The sequence below is a fragment of the Vombatus ursinus genome, unplaced genomic scaffold, assembly GCF_900497805.2.
Source record: "Vombatus ursinus unplaced genomic scaffold, bare-nosed wombat genome assembly UNPS02014821.1, whole genome shotgun sequence".
NCBI lineage: Eukaryota > Metazoa > Chordata > Mammalia > Diprotodontia > Vombatidae > Vombatus > Vombatus ursinus.
Genome location: NW_020954599.1, coordinates 29,979,582 through 30,000,354, shown reverse-complemented (window position 1 = coordinate 30,000,354; position 20,773 = coordinate 29,979,582). Strand labels below are relative to the sequence as shown.

Here is a 20,773-nt window from a genome sequence, read left to right as displayed (position 1 = left end):
ATGGTCAGAATAACATTCAAATGAGCTAAATTGACCATATTAAATATGTCACGAGGTCCCTGACCAATCAACAAATAATTACTTGCTATCTTTTCATACTCCCCACTTTATTTGGGCACAATAGAGGTTCAAAAGAAGCACCCTGACAATAATAACAATAATAACTTACGCTGTAACAATATATTTTAGATGATACATAGTAATAATAATAAAATACAGCCAGTCAGTCACAAGCATTCATTAAATGCTTACTAAGTGGTGCTAAACACTAGATACAAAGAAAGGCAAAAACATGATCCCTCCCCTCAAAGAGTTCCCATTTTAATTAGGGAGATAACATCAAAACAATTACACACACACAAGATATATAGAGTATAAATGGGAGCTAATATCAGAGAGAACTAATTGGGGAGGACTATGTAAGGGGGATGTAATCTGATTCTTAAAGGAAGTCAAGCAAGTAAAGAGGGAGAGGTGAGGAAGGAGAGGCCTTCAGGGTAGCTGGAAAAGGCATGGATTCAAGAGATAGAGGACTTTGTGTGAGAAACGGCAATTAAGCCAGCCTAGCTGAATCATAATGTGCTTAAAAGGGAATAATGCATAAGAAAACAGGAAAGGTAGGAAGGGGTCAGGTTATGGAGGTCTTTAAAAGGCAAGTAGAGGATTTTATATCTGATCCTAGGGGTAATAAGAAGCCAAGGAGCAGGGAGGAAAAATAGAGTTACATGTTCAGATGTGGGAAAATCATTTTAGTATCTGAATGAAGAATGGATCAGACCAAAGAGAAACTTGATGGAGGAAAACTCACCAGAAGGCTATTGGAATCATCCAAATGGTAGATGATAATGAGAAAAGGAGAAATGCTGCAAAAGTAGAAATAATAAGATCTGATGTCAGATTGGATATGTGGGGTGAATAGAACCAAGGATGACAGCAGAGGAGATTAGAGGCATGTGGGTACAGGGTGAGGTACTGTTGATCTGTCTGTTACTGAGGTGGTACCAAGGATATTTTCAGTGAGCCTACAGCTTGCATCCTAATGCTTTTACTCAACAGCAATACTAATGATAATACATTTATATAATGCTTTAGGGTTTGCACAACTCTTTACATATATTATCTCAGTTAATTTTTCTGCCTATGAAATAGACTGTAGAACATCTAATATAAATTGGAAATAGAAAGAGTGATTTGTCCCAGGGCTATTTTGATTTGAATCTCATAGAAAAAGATGAGAATGAGGTAATAATAATTTTGATTGAATAAAATGAGACATATAATAATATTAATAACAAGAACTGATATTTATATAGTTCTTTTACAATTTTGAAAGTGTTTTATATACATGGGACGTGATCTTTGGCCACAAAGAACTTGGGATTTTTATTGGGGGGAAAAGATGAACAAATGAAAATTAGAAAATGCAACAGTAACGTATTTATCTATGCTATCCTATCCTATCCCCTCCTTCAGATTAGCTCCACAATCATCCTTCTTACTCTCTAATTTCCAAGTTTTTCTTATCCATTGCTTATTTTCACTCCTACTTATGAACACTCTTAAGTGTTCTTCATCCTTAAAAAATTTCCCTTGATCCAACAGAGATAAATGAAAAGCCCAAGAGACAGTGTTTCTGGGTAATTAATAACCAATTTATTACTTAGGCTAGCAAATAATCAATAAATTGATGGTCAGTGATCTCCCTAGGTAACCAAAAACAGAACCATGGAGTTCATCAAATGCTTAAATACCTTTGGAAAAGTGGGTGCCTCTGACAGGCTGAGACTAACCCTGATTGGTAAACAATGAGTGGATGAGGAGGTGGGCTAAAAGCCTTCTGTTTCTCTGACTGAGAATGTGACTGAAAAAGCTATCTACACTCAATGCGTTCATTTCTTGTACTTCTGTTGTAGTTTGGGGTGCTGGGAATCCCAAAATGTAAGGGTACAGGGAAGGACTGACTTGAAAGAATTCAACCACTCAAGCCTTTTTTCAGTCAGAGTAGTGAGGTTTTATTATAAAACCATTAGGCACACGATTTCTAGTGAATCTGCAAGATATTGTTACGCCAATAGAAGTAGGTGAGATTGGGGGTAAGATTGGTACTTTTATACAGAAAAAGACTGTGAGAAGATCTGGATGGGATTAAAGAGTGGTAAGTAGCCTGGGGTGGTCCAGAGGTAACAGAGAAAAGGGCCTGGATGGGATTAAGGAGTGTCAAGTAAACTAAATAAGTAATCAAGGTAGGCTGGGGTGAGCCAGTTGCCTTGGGCAGAGGCACCACCGATCTGGGCTACTGAAATGGATGGGAAAATTCAGGGACTGGGTTGCTTTCAAAGACATGATCTTTTCTTTTTAGGAGTCCAGGTCCCATCCCTTATCACTTCCATTCATTTTTTAGCCTTTTGTACTTTGGCTTCCAACCTCATCATTCAACTGAAACTTTCCTCTTCAAAGTCGCCATTGATTTCTCAGTTGCTAAATCTGATGGTCTTTTCTCAGATCTCTTCCCTCTGGATCTCTGCACCACTTGACACTATTGATCACTCTTTTGCCTTGGATACTCTCTTCTTTCTGAGTTTTCAAGACACTGCTGTTTCTTAGTTCTCGATCTATCTATCTGACTATTCCTCAATCTCCTCTTCTGAATCATCATTCACACATGCACCCTGACTTTAGGTGTTACTTAAGACTTTGTACTAAGTCCTCTTCTTCCCTCTCTTTATAACTTATGTCTCTCACTGAACCTACTAGCTCTCAGTGCAGATGACTCTCAGATCTGCATTTAGATTGTGAGCTCTAAATCTGCATCATCAACTAACCACTGGGCAATTTAAACTGAATGTCCCATCAAGATCTCATACTTAATATATCTAAAACAGAACACATTATTTTCTCTTCCAAAACTCATCTTTTTCTGCCTGGAGTACCACCATTCTTCCAATCATCCAGGTTTATAATCCTGGAGATATCCTAAATTCTTCACTCTCTAGTACCCTACTTTGCCCAAAGGACCATGGCCTTACCCCAAGTGTTTTGTCATCAACATCCCATCTTCCCTGAAATAGTCTATCTTTGGGCTCCAACATAACCATACTTGCTCTTCATCCATTATCCTGCAATGATCTTCCACTCAATCCCCTCCAATCCAAGCTCCCTATCTCCCTGCTTCTAAGTTGATAGTTGGCCCATCAGGGCAGTGAGACAATTATAACCTCACCATCACCTGCATAGGTGCCATTGGAAATATCCCCTCTCCCCTCAGCATGCCTACCCTTGCCTTGCAGATCACCTAGTGGATGTGATAGGTACAATTGGAGAGCAGTACTCTGTGGTCCTGGGCATTGACCGCTGAATAAATACATCACCTCTAATTTTATTTGGAGTCAGACACAGTAAGTCCCACAGGGTAGCTAGGTGGCACAATGGATAGAGCACTGGGCCTGGAATAAGGAAGACTCATCTTCATGAGTTCAAATCTGGTCTCAGATGCTTACTAGTCACTTAACCTATTTGCCTCAATTCCTTATTTGTAAAATGAGCTGGAGAAGGAAATGGTAAACCCTCAGTATCTTTGCCAAGAAAACCCCAAATGGGGTCATAGAATGTGGGACATGACTGGAACAACTGAACAACACCGCCAGCCACAAAACAGAACCAGAAAGAGGAAGGAATTAAAAAAATTTTTTTTTTCTGTTGAATTGAAATCAGAGACGAGACAATTCACTTTTGTTTGTTGTTTTTGCCTTGTGTGTAGAGGTACTCTTCCCCAAAAGTTCACTGACTGCTATTATCTATTATTTGATTATTGATTATGTAGCATTCTATTTTAAAAGTATCTTTAAAAAATAAAGAAATTCACCTGCATGGATGACTATTGATATAATCAACAGAACTATTAATTACTAATAAGCAATTGTTATTTACAAGTCCTCCTTACCTCCCAGGATATACAAAGGATATTTTTTTTCTTAAAATAATAGAGCACATTACATTTCTTTGACTAAAAATTTATTTTTAAAATTGTAAGTGTATTTTAATGAAAGAAAAGCAATCCTTCATTTTAAAGATAAAAATTTAAAATGCAACTAAAATTTTTAATGTTTATTTTATCTTTATCTCAACTTTTCTGAATGTATACTTCTCTTTTATTATATGTGTTAGCCCAACAGTGTAGAAATATAATTTACAAATAAGTAAATATACATAAATTGGGGATGCGTGCACAGTTTTTTTTTTTTACTGATAGGGTGCAAAATCAAAAAGGTTTAGAGACCATTGTTTTAAATTATTTGGAGGAATGCAATAAGTGAAGAGGGTAAGGGCAGACAATTCAGACAAAGAAAATAATGACAATTTTTAAATAAATTTATTATTTTATTTTTTCAGTTCTCAACATTCAGTATTTTCCTCTCTCCTCCTTTCCCACCCATGAAAGAGAGGAAGGTAGGAAAGAGAGAAAGGAAAAGGGAAGGAAAGAAAAAAAGTGAAAGAAAGAGAAAGAAAAAAAGAAAGAGTAGAAAGGGGAAAGGGGAGGGATGATCACAGGAATTCTTATGTATCATGTAAGCACAGCCAAACAAAACAAATTATCACATTATTCACATCCAAAATCTCATTTAAAAAATTCTACATATTAATTTGTCATCTCTCTGTCATTAGGTGAATAATGCTCTTCTTTATCAGTTCTCTGGAATCACAGTTGACTACTGAATTGATAAGAGATCTTAAATCTCTCAAAATTGCTCATTTTTATAATATTGATGTTACAGTATAAATTATTCTTCTGGTTCTGCTCACTTTACTCTGTATCAGTTCATACACATTTTCCCATGTCTCTTTGAAATTATCTATTCCTCACTTCTTTTTTTTTATTATTTTTTTATTTTTTTAGTGAGGCAATCAGGGTTAAATGACTTGTCCAAGGTCACACTCCTCACTTCTTATAGCACAAAATATCACATTGAGTTCATATACCACAATTTTTTTTCAATCATTCCCCAGATGATGGTGAAACAACTTAAACAAAATTACATTTAAATATGTTTGCTTTTTAGGTGGTATGGTAGTTACTTATCTGGGGAAATATTTTACCAGTAAGTTTTATTCATAAAAGCATGCAGTTTGAAGAATATTTGACTGAACTGGGTGAACTGGGATTTGCTATTTCCACACATGCAGCAATTGCATCACCCTTATTGTGAAACTTTCATCTCACATTTCTGGCTTTCTATTCAATCCAAATGACCAACTGTCTCCTGCAAGCAATGAAATGTGAACGTATAGACTTGTAGAGCCACACTTGTACAAACTGAAAAATTACCCCAGACTGAGAATTGGCCAAGCCTTATGACACAAATAAATTCCCACTTGATGTACAGTGTAACAGGATTTTATTAAAAATTAGTGCTTGCTTCCATTTCCTGTGCTAATCAGGGAGCAGAAATATTGCCTTTTAAAAGGTTAATGAGAGAAGTGAGGCCCGCATTGACCTTTGAGGCAGAGAAAGGAAAATAAATCATACACATCTCTTGGAAACAGACGCAGCCTGATGGTATAATAAGTACAAGTAAGTAGAACCTACCACCAGCTGTCTATGTTAGCAGACTGCTGATTTGCAATTAAACTGCCCGAAAGGGGTCTAAAGTTTCAGGCCCAGTGTCTTGGGGTGGGGGTGGTAAATATCACTGCCACCCTTGAGCCACCACTACACCACACCCAAATATCTTTTAACCCCTTGCTGTACATCAAGGGAAGGTCATTTGGTCCAAGTGGTCCAAAAAAAAGTATGAATGCATATGTGTGTAGGTGTATGTATGATTATATATGGAACATATAAACAGTGTGACAGTATAGATATTATGTGTGTATAGGTATATATGTACCCACACATATATATGTATATATATATACATCTCCACATATGAATATAGTATATGGGGGTAGCTAGGTGGCACAGTGGATAGAGAACCGGCCCTGGAGTCAAGAGGACCTGAGTTCAAATCTGACCTCAGACACATAACACTTACTAGCTGTGTGACTCTTGAGTAAGTCACTTAACCCCAATTCCCTCACCAAATATAGATATAGATATAGATATAGATAGATAGATAGATAGATAGATAGATAGATAGATAGATAGATAGATAGATAGTATATGAACCATATGGTTAGAGGTCAAGGATTAGGATGTTCAGGACTGTCAGGGAGAATGAGGCACTGCTGTTCATATGGAAAAGTTCCCCCCTTTGCTCTTACTCTGGCAGATGCCTGGGCATGGTAAATAGGCCTTCAAAACTAGAAAGCACTGCTAAAGCCATTTAGACCTACCTGTACCAGATCTGTAGTCAGGTGGCATAGTGGATAGAGCACTGGGGCTGGAGTCAGGAAGACCTGAATTCAAATGTGACCTCAGACACTTACTAAATGTGTGACCCTAGGCAAGTCATTTAACTCTGCCTCAGTTTCCTCATCTGTAAAATGAGCTAGAGAAGGAAATGGCAAACCATTCCAATATCTTCACTAAGAAAACCCCAAATGGGGCCATGAAGAGTTGGACACTACTGAAATGACTAAACAACAACTTTGGATATAGCCATTCATATATATATGTATATATGTATATATGTATGTATATATGTGTATATGTGTATATGTGTATGTGTGTATATATGTGTGTATATACATACATACATACATACATACATATATATGGTTCCAAATCCACCTAACCATGCTAATATTTAATTTTCATCTTTCTATCTAATCCACAAGAATAGGATAATAAACTATGAGATGCTTTGCTAAAATCCAGGTGAATTATAGTTACAGAATTCCTCTAATCTAAAAGTCTAGTAACTCTGTAAAGAAGAAGAAGAAGGAAATGAGGTTAATAGAGCATGAACTATTCTTAATGTAGTCATACTGATTCTTTGTGATAGCCATTTCCATTTTTCTACTTGTTCACTAACCACTCTATTAACAGTGTTTTCTGGAATTTTGCTAGGACTTAAAGCCTAGAGTTTGCAGATGCCATTCTTTCCTTTGAAAATAAATAGAATGTTTGCCCTCCTTCAATGCTACTGTCTGAGGTAGTTGGGATTGGGGAGCTATTGATTATAATTCTATGTTGGGAGGGCATTGAGGGAAATGGGGAAGTAATTAGAGTGATACTTTTAGTGGTAAAAATATAGAGAAAGTCAACCTGGCCATAGGGTCTCATAGAGTCACAGAGAGTCAATGGTTGTGGTAAATTGTGGATTTTGTCATGAGAGCAGTGAGAAAGTGAAAGGAAGTTGTGGTAGAGGTCTAGCTAAAACCCTTGCCTTGAACCCTTGAACCTCTTCCCCTGGTATGATCATCCACATGTGTGTATGATTTTCATGTGTTTTATTTTGTTTGCTAGTACCTTTTACACAGTGTGTATATGTAGAGTAGGCAGATTAATATCGGTGAGGGGAGATGTCAGAGCCCTGTGGGCAAAGCCTTTCACTAGAAGACAAAAGGTACATGTGAAGGGGTACTGATTGATCCCTGCTAACTTATCAGAATCTTTCCTTATTGGGAAAACAAGGAGAATTCAAATGTGTCTTTGTGTCTGTGTCCAAGTACTCTTGCTGTCACATACTACAGGCCTTAACATTTTCCCAACACCCTGGTCATTTATTCAATATCTTGACCATCCCCTTAGCTAAGTCTGTCTCAGATATAGAAAAAAACATGGAAATAGGATTTATTAGCCATCTATTATGCGCTAGGCACTGTGCTAAGAGCTTTACAACTATTATCTTATTTGATTCTCACAATGATCCTGGGAGATAGGTGTTATTAATGCCTCCATTTTACAGTTGAGGAAACCAAGGCAAACAAAGGTTAAGTGACTTGCCTAGGGTCACAGAGCTAGTAGATGTCTGAAGATGGATTTGAACTCAGGTACTCCTGATCTACTGTGCCAGTTTGCTAATGAGAGGGGGTGTGTGTGTGTGTGTGTGTGTGTGTGTGTGTGTGCGCTCATGTGTGAAAGAGAGAGAGAGAGAGACAATATGGTAGTGATTTTTTTCAATGTCTGTTCTTCTGATCCTCTACAAATATAGATTGCAAAATTTACACATTCTATGACTTGCCATGGCCAAAAAAATCATCAGTGGCTACCTTTCTGATGAAAAACCTGAGCACTTAGCTAAGCTGCTCCTCAGATGACAATAATAGTCCAAGTCAGCACCAAGGCCATGAAATGATATGGTATTTCATATCTGTGAAGCCTAAAGTAGTGAAATGAGTTGGCATTAAGACAAAATCAAAGTACCTCACTGGTAGTAGTATAGCTGTAGAATGCTGCCATTATGGGCATGTGGAAGAAGAAACTGTTCTGAGGAGAAGAAAGAACAGAATACAAAAATAAGAACCATTTCACAATATATACAAAGTAATTTGGGACAAGGAGCTAGCAGCTAGGGATCAGGAAAGGTATCATGCATGAGATAATTGAAATGGGCTTTGAATTGAGCTAGGGATTTTAAAAGTCAGAGTTGAGGAGGGAATACATTTCAGGCATGGGAGACAAAGCTGAATAGCATGGTCAATTTGGCAAGTATAGAGAATATGAAGGTGGACAATGTGTAATAAGTTTTTAGCCTGGAGTAAGCTCATGGAAAGTTTTTAATGCCAAAAAGAGGAGTTTGCATTTTATCCTAGAAGCAATAGAGAGGTGCTGGAGGATTTTTGTTTTTTGAAGCAGGAGAGTTACTTAGGTCTGTCCTTTAGGGATATCAACTTTGTAGCTATCTGGAAGATGGAACAGAGAAGGGGAAGACCTTCAGTAGTCCAGGAGAGAGATCCAAGGCTGAAGCAGTGGCGCTATGAGTGGAGAGAAAGGAATGGATATGTGATATGGTGGAGGTAGGGTGCATGCGATGTAGACAGTGATTGGTTATAGGGGCAAAAGAGGGTGAAAAGTGGAGAATGACTATAAGGTTTTCAAACCTAGGTGACTAGGAGGCTGGAGGTAACAATAGATATAGTGAAGTTAGTAAGTGAAGTGGGTTTGGCGGAGAGGTAATGAATTTTATTTTTGACAGGCTGTGTTCCAGATGACTATTGTCCAGACTGTGGTTAAATAACTGATCGTTGTTTTTTGTTTTTGTTTTTTTTTACCTCAAATAATTTGAGGTAAATAACTATTACTGATACTAATACTGATAACAAGTCTTTCAATATGGTAGTAGGGGAGGTAGTGGAGCTGAGTCTATTTCTCTCTTTTATAGTTTACAGACTTTTTATAGAAATTCAGCTATGGAAACATGTGAAACTAGACATACTTCCTTAAACATTAAGGCAACATCTGTCTCCTGAAAGATCTTGTGGTTGTCCTAGGTCCCAGTCCAATCTTGTTTTGGTTTTTAAAAACTATATACTTATCACATAAACATACATGGATATATAATACATATATACATGCACATAAATGTACATGCATATCTATGTATACATTTACATATACATAGTGTCCCAAAAGTCTTATTGTAGTTTTAAGCCTTAATAGCTTAAGTAATAAATAATTATGATTAAGCTTAATAGCTTAACACATGGATTATATGTGTGTGTATGAAACTCTGCCTTAAGAAATTATTCACTTGATTAAAAAAATAAAGCTAGGTAAGCAAACACTTGCAAAACTATTGGACTGCTTAAGGTCACAAAACTTCAAGTGCAGCATCACTATAGAAGCCTCAGTTAGAACGCTCAAGATGATGGGGTAGGAGGCAGCAGTCTGGCTCAGCTGTATCCCACTGTGAAACAACCTGGTTACTAAATAACTCATCTCGTAGACAAGTCGTAAGTATGTTCTCGCCGCCCTCACCAATGAAAGTGAAAGGCTTCAGACAGCTCTCTGGAGGAAAACAAAAGTGAAAGTGAAAGATTTGCCCTTTTAAAAGCTTCAACTGTCTCAGCAGGAAGAAATATCCCAAGGGAAGAGAGTGAAGCTGGGAGATTTTAGAATTAAGGACAAATGAATAAACAGACAAACAAATAGAACAGTTGTGTTATTTTCTCTACCTACATTCAGCGGGACATGTGTAGGAGCAAAGGCAAATCAAGCTAGGTTAAGGCTTGGCAGGCACAATCGATAAAATAAGGGAGGCAGGAACTCCAGAAAAGAGGACAGTGTAGGTTTGAACTGGTTCAAAAAGAGAAGAAGAGGGTAGAGAAAAGAGGATAGAGTGGCTAGTGAAAAAAAAGTGACCTGGGAGAGAACTTAGGGACTGGAGGTCATTGTGAATGAATAGTGGAGTTTGGTAAAGGATGGCAGAGAGAGAAGTAGATTGCCAACAGGTTATGGCTAGGTAAGGGTATTTCAGAATGCTTAGACTTGGACGTGGGGCATTTGTTCATGATGGCAAGATCAAGGATATGGCCACCTTTCTGTGTAGTTTAGCCAGGGTGGATGAGTAGGTCATGAGAAGCTAGTAGGTTGAAGAGCTAAGTGGTTTGAGTGTTTGAGGCGGAGTCAGTATGCATGTTGAAGCAACCTAGTATTAGGGAGGGACTTGGGAAGGGGAGAAAAATTGTGAGCCAGTTACCAAATTCATTGAAGAAGGAAGGGGCACATAGACAACGGGTACTAGGATTTTTATTTGGTGGTAGATATGAATAACATGCATATCAAAGGAGGACTAACATAACTTTGAATGTGAATGAAATGAGCTCACACATAAAGCAGAAAGTAAAATCAAATAATATGTTTGCAAGAAACATAAAGACTCACATTTAGTTAAAATAAAGAGTTGGAGCAAAATCTATTATGCCTGATCTAAACACACACATAAAAACAGGGGTAATAATTATGATTTCACACAAGGCAACAGAAAAGCATAAACTTAATTAAAAGAGATAAAGAAGGAAAGTACATTTTGCTGAAAGGTTATATGGACTATGAAATGATTTTGATACTTAATATATATATACCCAATAGCATAGTTTGAAAATAATTAAAGGAAAAACTAAATGAATTATAAAAAGAAATAGACAATAACATTATAATAATGGAATACTTCAATTTGCTCCTATCAGCCCTAGATAAATCTAATAAAAAATAAACAAAAAAAGAATCTGAAAAGGACTTGAAAAGAATTTTAGAAAAATTAGATATGATAGACTTTTGGACATTATTGAATGGAAATAAGGAACATACATGTATCTTAGCTATGCATGACACCTCTAAAAAAATTGATCATTCCTTAGGACATTAAAAACCTCAGAAATAAATGCAGAAAAGGCAGAAATATTATACAGATTTTTTAAACTGAAAACAATGAAATAAAATTATATTAAATTAAGGGCCACTGAAACAGTAGTAAAAACCAATTAGAGATTAAATAACTTAATTCTTAGGAATGGTTTGGTTAAAAAAAATCATAGAGACAATAGGTGATTTCATTAAAAATAATGACAACAATGAGATAACAAAACCTGATGGGAAAATTGGACAGCTATATGGAAGAAGTTGAATTTTAGAACAACACCTCACATCTTCTACCAAGATAAGCTCCAAATGGATACATAACCTAGATATGAAAGGTCAGATCATAAACTAGTGAGAGAAACATGGGGAAAAATATCATTAGCTCTATGGGTAGGAGAACATTTCATGACCAGCAAAGAATCAAGAGGATCATAGAAGAATCAATAGATAATTGTAATTACATAAAATTAAAAAATTTTTGTACATACGTGTGCAAAAAAAGCTAAGATTGAAAGGAACATGATAACTGGAGGGAAAAAGTTTTTGCAGTAAGCTTCTGTGATAAAGTTCTCATGTCTAAGATACATAAAAACTGATTCAATTTTATAAGAAAAGGGGCTGTTCTCCAACTGATTAATGGCCTAAAGATATGAAGAGGTAGTTCTCAAGGGAAGGAGCCCAGAATATCTATAGCCTTATGAAAAATGTTCCAAATCACTGTCAATTAAAAAAATGCAAATTAACACAATTTTGAGATTTTTTTCTCACCCCCATCAGAGTGGGAAAGATGACAAAAAGCAAAAATGATGAATGTTGGAGGTGCTTGGGAAAACAGGCAACTGATGCCCAGTTAACCATTCTGGAAAACAATTTAGAATTATATGCAAAATATTAGTAAACAGCACATGCCCTCTGTCCCAGATATACCACTGCTAGGCCAATATCCAAAGGGGATCAAAGAAAGAGAAAAGGTTCCTTATGTACAAAAATGTTTATAGTAACTCTTTTTGTAGTGGAAAAAAAAAAGCTTGCACATTATAGGGATGCGTATCAATTGAGGAATATGAGTTGTGGCATATGAATGTGATGGAATACTGTTGTGTTGTAAGAAATGGAGAAATAGATGATTTCAAAAAGTCATGGAAAGACTTGTATGAACTGATGCGGAGTGAAGAAAGTTCTATTAGAAGAACAATTTATACTGCAACATCAATATTGTAAAAATAAATACTTTTTGAGGACTTTTGTAAGTTAATGAAAAATGAAATGAGCAGAACCTGGAGAATATTTTTATACAATAACAACACTGCTGTAGAAACAACAACCATGACCTATACAATGACCATTCAGGATTTTGGAGGACTGATGATGAAACATTCCCTCCATTACAGGGAGTTGATGGATTTAGGGTGCAGAATGGGACATGTATTTTTGTTAACAGATGTTGTTGAGTGAATTTGTTTTGTTTGATTATGCATATTTGTTACAAGAAAGTTTTTTCTCTCTTTTTTTTTAGTGGTATGGGAATTGAAAGGAAGAGAAAATAGATTTCTGTGTTGTTTTTTTAATAGAGAAGTAAGGGGAGTGATACATGTATAAAATGTCATATGCACTCTCAGATGAAGCCACTATATTAATGGTTTTACTTATCTATTTTGTTATAAGAGACTTCTCATGAAGTGGGAATATTCTGTCAACATTTGCGATGTAAAAACAAAACATATTAATAAAAAACATTTTTTTAAAGAATTTCCATTAAGCAGTTGGTGATGCAGTAATAGAGCTCAGGAAAGAGGGATTATGGGTGAATATATTGTAATGTGCTCAGTGGAGAGGGGAAAGTCACATACAAATTCCTTTTCTTTGTAGTCAATGCTCTCCACACTTGGTTGTGACCAACCTCTCTTTTAATTTTTGTCAATTTGATCCTTTCCATGAGCTCAGTGTGCTAGTCGAGAAACTACTTTGTCCCTTAAATCCTCCCTACAATTTCTAGTCTTTGGGCCTTTGCTTATGTTGTTCCCTATACCTTGAAAATCCTATCCCACGATGCCTATAGAATACCATTAATCAGTCTAGCATTTTTAAGTGGTTCCTGTGTGCCAGGTACATGATTGTTCCTTTCCTTCCCAACCCTCTTCTTTGGATCTGAAATAGCATTTTGCTTTGTGCCTCCTACCTGGAGGTGATAAACCTCACAGTTAAGGGCCTGAGGGAGTCAAAAAGGAGAGGCTTCTGCCAATACGAGGTTAAGGGTTATTGCCATTGTGGAAAAGGTATCATAACATGACAGCTGAAAAGAGCACAGTAACACCCACCTGAGCCAGAGACTGGAGATTGTAGACAACTGGAGTTGAACATAGAAGAAGGACCTCAAGGAATTCAGTGGGTCAACCCAACCAGCAGAGATGGCACCCTATGAAGACCTCATTGGCAGAACAACTTGTTCAGCCCAGTTTGGTGGCACCATATTGGCTAAATGATCACTTAGAATTTGCTCAGCATTAGCTTAGCTTAGATCGCTTAGGTTAGAATAGCTCACCAGTACTCTTACCCAGCAACCAAGTGACTTGCCCTGTCTACTCCAGCAAGAACCAAGCCAGGTAAGGAACGATCTGCAGCAGATGGACCTGTCCAGAAGGGAGGCTGCATCCCGCAAGAAATAAACCCAGCTTAGTAAGAGAATGATTTTTTCTATCACCAACAGTAAACTGTATATGATCTCTACAGAGAAAGAAAGGGCTTTGAGGTCCCTGTCTTTCTAAAGTTGAGTTGCTTAGGCCACATGTACTCCATACATATTTGTCTCACTACCACTGTATTTTGAAATTCATACCCACTTTTCTCCCTACCCTCCATGGACTCTGCAAGTATCCTTGAGAATATGTGTCCCATGTTTTAGGGAAAGTGCTTCATAATTGCTGTTTTTGATGTTCCATTTAAATAAATACCTATTCTAAAAACTTAATTGAATTACCAGGTGATTGTTAAAGAGAAGCATATGGATGAGGACTTATAAACTATCATGTTAGGAGGATATTTACCCAGAGGGTTACTCTGAGAACACACAGTATCAGCCATCTCCAAGGGACCCATTTTTTGTGTGTATGTTGGGAGAGTAGTCTAAGATGGGGTACTACACAAATCATTTGGAAAACATTAACAATTGAGTCAATAAGGAAAGATCTCTTTGTAGGAGGTAGCATTTGAGCTTAACCTTGAAGTGAGTGGGGGTTCTAAGAAGTGGATATTGACATGAAGAGAATACATGACTGATTGATGAGGGCAGGGGAACAACTACAGGAATGAATCTGAGAGATAAAATATAATATTATGGGGAGCACAAGTAGGGTCGGTTGAATGGAAACCTTGAGTGAGAGAAGGAATAATGTGTAATTGCAAAGGACATCCCCAGGGACTAATGTGCATGCTGTTTGGGGTCCATTCTGCCTCCCAACGGCTGGCTTCTTTCTTTCCCCACCACCTATCTAGACCTTGACCTTTCCATCCTGGGAGTCAAGGAAGAAGAGGGGCTATGATATCCCCTTTGTCACTATACTTCCAGGGTAACCCAGACTATTCAGTGCTTGTGCCCAAACTCTGTTCCCCTTTCACAATGGGCCCTGTGACAACTCTCTGCTTCACCCCACCCACCCACTCAGGCCCTTATCTGGAGGAGGGTTAGGACATTGGGGATGTTGGTTACTATTTATTTAAGCTATACCAATCCAGTTGGGAAGCCTCTGCATCCACAGTGGACTTCAGGTCTGTGCCCAATTAGCGGTGAGTTCAGTTTTTGTTTAGCTTAGCAACCGCCTTCCCTTTCCCTCTTCTGGGTGTTACCTGTGGAAGCCCACAAAGGGAGCAGAGCAACAGCGGCGGTGACGACGGCGGCTGCAAGTGTCCCTCTGGGCATCTTGTCACCGCGGCCAGGACTTCCTGCAGCTCTGGCTGCGGGCTTTTTTTCACCTCCCGGGAAGCCGAGGTTCGCTGCTCTGGACGGGAAGACAGGTTGCTAATTGTTGCCCTGGTGCTGCTGCGTTCAGCCAAAGTGACAAAGGAGGAAAGAGGATTGAGTGTGCCGTTGCCTTCTCTCATCCGTGCTTTTCTCATTTCTTCGGGAAAGGGGAGCTGCGGGGGGGTAATTGTCCTGAAGTTGGGGCTGTATTGCAAAGATCTGAGGAATTGATGCGCACAGAAAGGCGCACCTCTCTGTTCCGAGCTCGAGAAGCAACACGCACTGAGCCTGGGAGCGCCGCTAGTCCACTCAGCTCGCTTCGCTAAAGTTGTTACTGAGCCCCCAGCATCTCCTCCCCACTAGGGTGGTGGATGGAGCTCCGCTGCCAAGGGTAGGCTCTGTGCCCTGTGATTTAACTCTGGGCTTCCTCAAGACGCGGTCTCCCAGTTCTGAGATATGAAGGTCGCAGTGTTGGATCTGGGGTCCCTCTTCGCCAAAATCTTCAAAGCATCTGCCTCGGCTTCCTCTAGCAGCGCCTCCTCTGTGGCTGCTACCGGTCCGGCGGGCTCTAGCGTGGGCAGCGCAGGCAGCACCGCCAGTACCGTCCTCAGTGCTGCTCAGTCCGTCACCCTCTTCCCCACCGTGGCTCCCAAATCCCCAACCGCCCCTAGGGTACCCTCTGTCCCCCTCCCTTCCCCAGCGACCCTCCATCCTCCCCTTACCGCCTCCTATCCCAGGGTTTCCTCCGTGAGAAAAGTAGCAGAAATCGCTGGAGCCCCATTCTCCTTGCCCAGTAGCCCCAGAGCAGCCAGACTTCAACCCCTTCCCCAGCCCCTGCCCCTGCCTCATCCGTTGTCCCAATCGCAGCCCTTGCTATCATCCCAATCCCAGCCTTCCTCCCAGTCCCACGCTCAACCTCAACTTCAACCCCTCCCACAGCCCCCTTCCCGACCTCATCTTCAGCTCTTGTCCCATCCCCAGCCCCAGACGCATCCCCTTCCGCAGCTTCCTTCTCAGCCTCATCTACAGCCTCTGCCCCAGCCCCAGCCACAGTCACAGCCCCAATTTCAGCTCCTCTCCCAATCACATCCTCCTTTTCTATCCCAGTCCCTTCCTCTTCCCGTTCCCCAGCCTCCGCTCCAGCCCCTGTCCCAGCCCCAACCGCAGTTTCTCCCTCAGCTCCAACCCCAGCCGCAGCCTCTCCCCCTTCTCCACTCCCCTGTCCAGCCCCTGGCCCTGCGAGGCAGTGGTGGTGGCGGCAGCTGCAGCAACAACAGTGGGGCTAACTCCTCCGCTCTTCCTCTTCCTGCGGCCCTGTGGCGATCGCCCCCAGGCCCCGGAGGGGTCGGAGCGGTCCTGCAACCCATTACGGGCACTGGAGGTAGCAACGGCGGCTTAGCAGCGAGCCCGGCTCGCTCTCCGCGCCAGCCTGGCCTCGGAGAACGAGAGCCTGGTGCTTGGATAGTGCCCGCCCAGGGCCCTAAGACTCTCTTGTTCACCCTCCCAGACATCGGCGAGGAGTGGGGGACTGATACTGAATCAGAGGATGATGGTGGCAGTGAAACGTGAGTTACTTAACCTTTTTCAGACCCCTCCCTCGCCCGGTCCCCGGTCCCCCGTCCCCCTCCTTCCTCTCCCTTCCGCACACCCCTCCCCAGTTTTTCAGGATCTTCTTCAGCATCCTCTCCTCCGCGTCTCCCAATAACTACGATATTTGGTCTTGCTTCTTATACTGAGCTATAAGTGATTCTCTCCCTCTGTTTTCAGTCTTAGGGAGTAGTCTCATTTTACCCAGATCTCTTCTCATCAGGCTTACTACCACCCGGGCCCCTGTACTCTTAAGGGGAGGCAGAGGAGAGAAGGGAGGGGACTAGGAAGAAGAGAGAAAGGAATTTTCATTTGTTTATTTTTGGAGCTCTGGCACTTATGTACTTGTATTTGCTACTTTAATTTATATCGTCTTCTTGTTTGCTTTGGGCTTTTTTCTGATGCTTCAAAGCTTTGAGAAACCATTTCTCTTCCTTGGAAATTGGCAAGAGTGACTTTTACCCCGAGTAACCAAACACAAACACCGACAATGTTGAATTTTCTGCAAAACAAACAAAATATCTCCAGATTAAAAACCACCACCACCACCAACAACAACAACAACAACTTCAGTTTTTACTCCATGTGGGCAGAGACTCTTTTGGAAGCGTGTGTCTTCATGACAGTTTTCTCACCCGGACATAGAGAATTTCAGTAGTTCAAACTTCATAGCAGATCTTAATATGTTCTCTCCAGTTCCCTCTTCCTCCCCAGCTCTCTCTCTCTCCTCCATCAATGCTTCTTGCCTGATCTTATTTAGAACTTACTCCACAGGTCAATGGTCCCCTAGAACATTAACAATGTTCTCATAGTTAAGAAATAGGTATTTTTATAAAAGCATTTTGAAGGCCTAGAGCTGAATTTCTTTTTTACAGACTAAACAAGTGAACAGTTTAGTAGGTACGGAAACTTTTACTCCTCAAAAACTCCATATACAATTTGAAAATCAGAGAACACTAGGTTAGAATGGTCTTCATGTAGATGGAGATTCCTCCCTGGAATCTAGAAAGGCAACGAACACTAATTCCTAACAGAAATTAAATTCACAATGGGAAAAAATGTTTTCTTAAAACTAAAAGCCCTATTTATTTGACTTTAAAATATGCCTTTAAAAATATTAATGCTTTGTATGCTTAAGTAATAGTGTACACTGTATATATATGGAAGAATATCACCAAAAGAGCCAGAACCATTTTCTAAGACAATTCCATTTCACTTGAGTAAGTAGTTGAACGAGAGTCTCAGGAACAAGATCTTTGTTTTTGTCTACTGGTCCTTAGCATTTATATTATTAATCTTTCATGAGTAAACAGAGCTATACACCTGCTTTAAACTCTGATCTGAGTGCTCTTCATGACAGATGCTGAATATTCATCATGGGACTCGAAAAGGATTTGTGAACATGTGTTTAGGGTTTTATAATTTTGTGAATAGAAGTTATATTTTCATCATCATCAGCCATAATCATCTTTTCCTTTTGCCTTCCTTCCTTAGAAGAGAGGAGGGGTAAATATAAGGCATGCTCGTTGTCCTCATGGAGTTTGTAAGCTTTTCTGTGGAAGATATGATGTACATAAACGAACACATACAAATTAGAAGGTGAAAGTACAGTATGAGATACAAAGTACTGTGGGACCTAAGGAGAGGACTTCTGACAGAGGATCAGTCAGTAAGTCAGTCAATTAGCATTTATTAAATACCTACCATATGCCGTGTACTGAGCATAGATCAGGATCATAGATCACAGATCAGTATGAATCAGAACAGACATATTTTTAAAAATTATATATTATATTTTATTTTTCCCCAATTACATATTAAAATAATTTTTAACATTTCTTTAAAGTTTTGAGTTCCAAATTCTATCCCTCCCTCTCATCCCTCCCTGCTTCCTAATATGGTAAGAGATATAGGTTATACATGTGCAATCATGTAAAACATTTCCATATTAGTAATTTTGTACATGAAGACATGAGTAAAAAAAAAAGGATGAAAGTGAAAAACAGCATGCTTCAGTCTGCATTCAGACAATATTAGTTCTTTCTCTGGAGGTGGTTTGTATGCTTCATCATTAGTCCTTCGAGATTGTATCGGATCATTGTATTGCTGAGAATAACTGAGTCATTCACTGTTCTTCATAGTACAACATTATTACTACTGTGTACAATGCTCTCCTGGTTCTGCTCACTTTATTTTGCAAATCTGTTCACATAAGTCTTTCTTATTTTTCTGAAATCATTCTGCTTGTCATTTCTTATAGCACAATAATATTCCATCACAATCACATCCTACAGCTTTTTTAGCCATTCCCCAATTGATAGGCATCCCTTTGATTTCCAATTCTTAGCCACTACAAAAAGAGCTGCTATACATATTTTTGTACAAATAGGTCCTTTCCTCTTTTGGGGGGATGTCTTTGGAATATAGACCTAGCAGTGGTATGGCTGGATCAAAGGGTATACACAGTTTTATAGCCCTTTGGGCATAGTTCCAAATTGTTCTCCAGAATGGTTGGATCACTTCCCAACTCCATCAACTGGATGCTCCATCAGTGCAGGACAGACTTCTTGAAGAAAGTTCCATTTGAAGAAATGAACGGAGCTCATCAAAGCTCTTGAATTGGAAGGAATCTCAGAGTCCATCTCATCCAATATGTTCATTTTACAGAGGAGGAAACTAAGAGAAGTCTCATTTAGGTTTTAATTTGAACATATGTCCTACTAGAAGGTAAGGTCCTGGAGGTCAGGAACTATTTTCTATTTCATCTTCATGTGCCCAGGGCCTTACACATACTTGAACTTCTACTATGACATGGCATTAAAATAGCACTTTGCTGGTGTGCCTCCCACATAGAGGGTGGTGCTTTTGAATTGGTCTGAATCTTAGGTGAAAGAAAGAAGATGAGCCTAGATAAGCAACCAAGACAGAGCATGGGGAGCATAGTAGAAAAACTCATGGCAAGCTCAAGGAATAGTATATGATTCTGTTTGGTTAGAATATGGGCTAAGTAAAGAGGAGCAATGGAAGATAAACTGGAAAAGTAAATGGGGTCCAATCATGAAAGACTTTGAATTCAAGGAAAGAGGAGGTTGAACTTTATTTAGTAACAATAGCTGGGCATTATAGAGTGCTTTAAGGTTTGCAAAGCATTTCATAAATATTGTCCCATTTTGCATTTATTTATATTTATCTCATTTTAGTAGGTAATGGGGAGTCATTTAAGATTTTTTCTGAAGGCTATAACATAATCAGAGCTGTGCTGCAGGAGAATGAATAGAGTTTAAGTATTTGGGTGAATTTCATGAAAAAGGTTTAGAGGTCAGGGCACTGGACTTGAAGTCAGGATTGGATCATATCATATTTGAGACACCTACTAGCTGTGTGACCCTGGGACAGTCACTTAATCTTTGTGATTAATTTCTTTGATCTGTAAAACAAAGAACTTAATGGTCCCTAAGGTCCTTCGCAACTGTAAATCTGTAATCCTATTATTATTACAGAGTAGATATACTATGGGTCCCCTAGGTGGCCAAGCAAATAGAGTGCCCAGCCTCAAATCAGGAAGATTCATCTTCCTGAATTCAAATACGGCCTCAGACACTTATGAGCTGTGTGAATCTGGGCAAGTCACTTAACCCTGTTTGCCTCAGTTTTCTCATCTGTAAATGAGATAGAGAAGGAAATGGCAAACCATTCCAGTATCTTTGCCAAGTAAACCCCAAATGGGGTCATAGAGTCAAATGTGACTGGAAAATGACTGAACAACAGCAGAGATACTGAAGTCCTGAAGACTAGTTAAGAAAGTATTATAATAATCCAAATGAGAGGTAATGAAGGTGTTGCCACTGGAAATAAAAAGGAGAGCTATCACAGAGGTAGGATTAATACAACCCAACAACTGATTGTATGTCAGGGATGGGGGAAGAAAGCTATGCAGAAAAAGGAGCCAATGAAGATTCTAATATTTCAAGCATGAAGGATAGAGG

At 39.4% G+C, this 20,773-nt stretch overlaps 1 protein-coding gene across 1 annotated transcript in view; it reads left to right on the top strand.

Annotated features, from left to right (window-relative positions):
* Positions 1 to 15,509: 15,509 nt before the first annotated feature.
* The window catches only part of FAM149A (family with sequence similarity 149 member A), a 71,475-nt gene continuing 66,211 nt past the window's right edge, over positions 15,510 to 20,773 (top strand). The window contains exon 1 of the mRNA XM_027837354.1: positions 15,510 to 16,765. Coding sequence (XP_027693155.1) covers positions 15,657 to 16,765 — 1,109 coding nt within the window. The 5' untranslated portion in view covers positions 15,510 to 15,656. The remainder of the gene's footprint in view (positions 16,766 to 20,773) is intronic.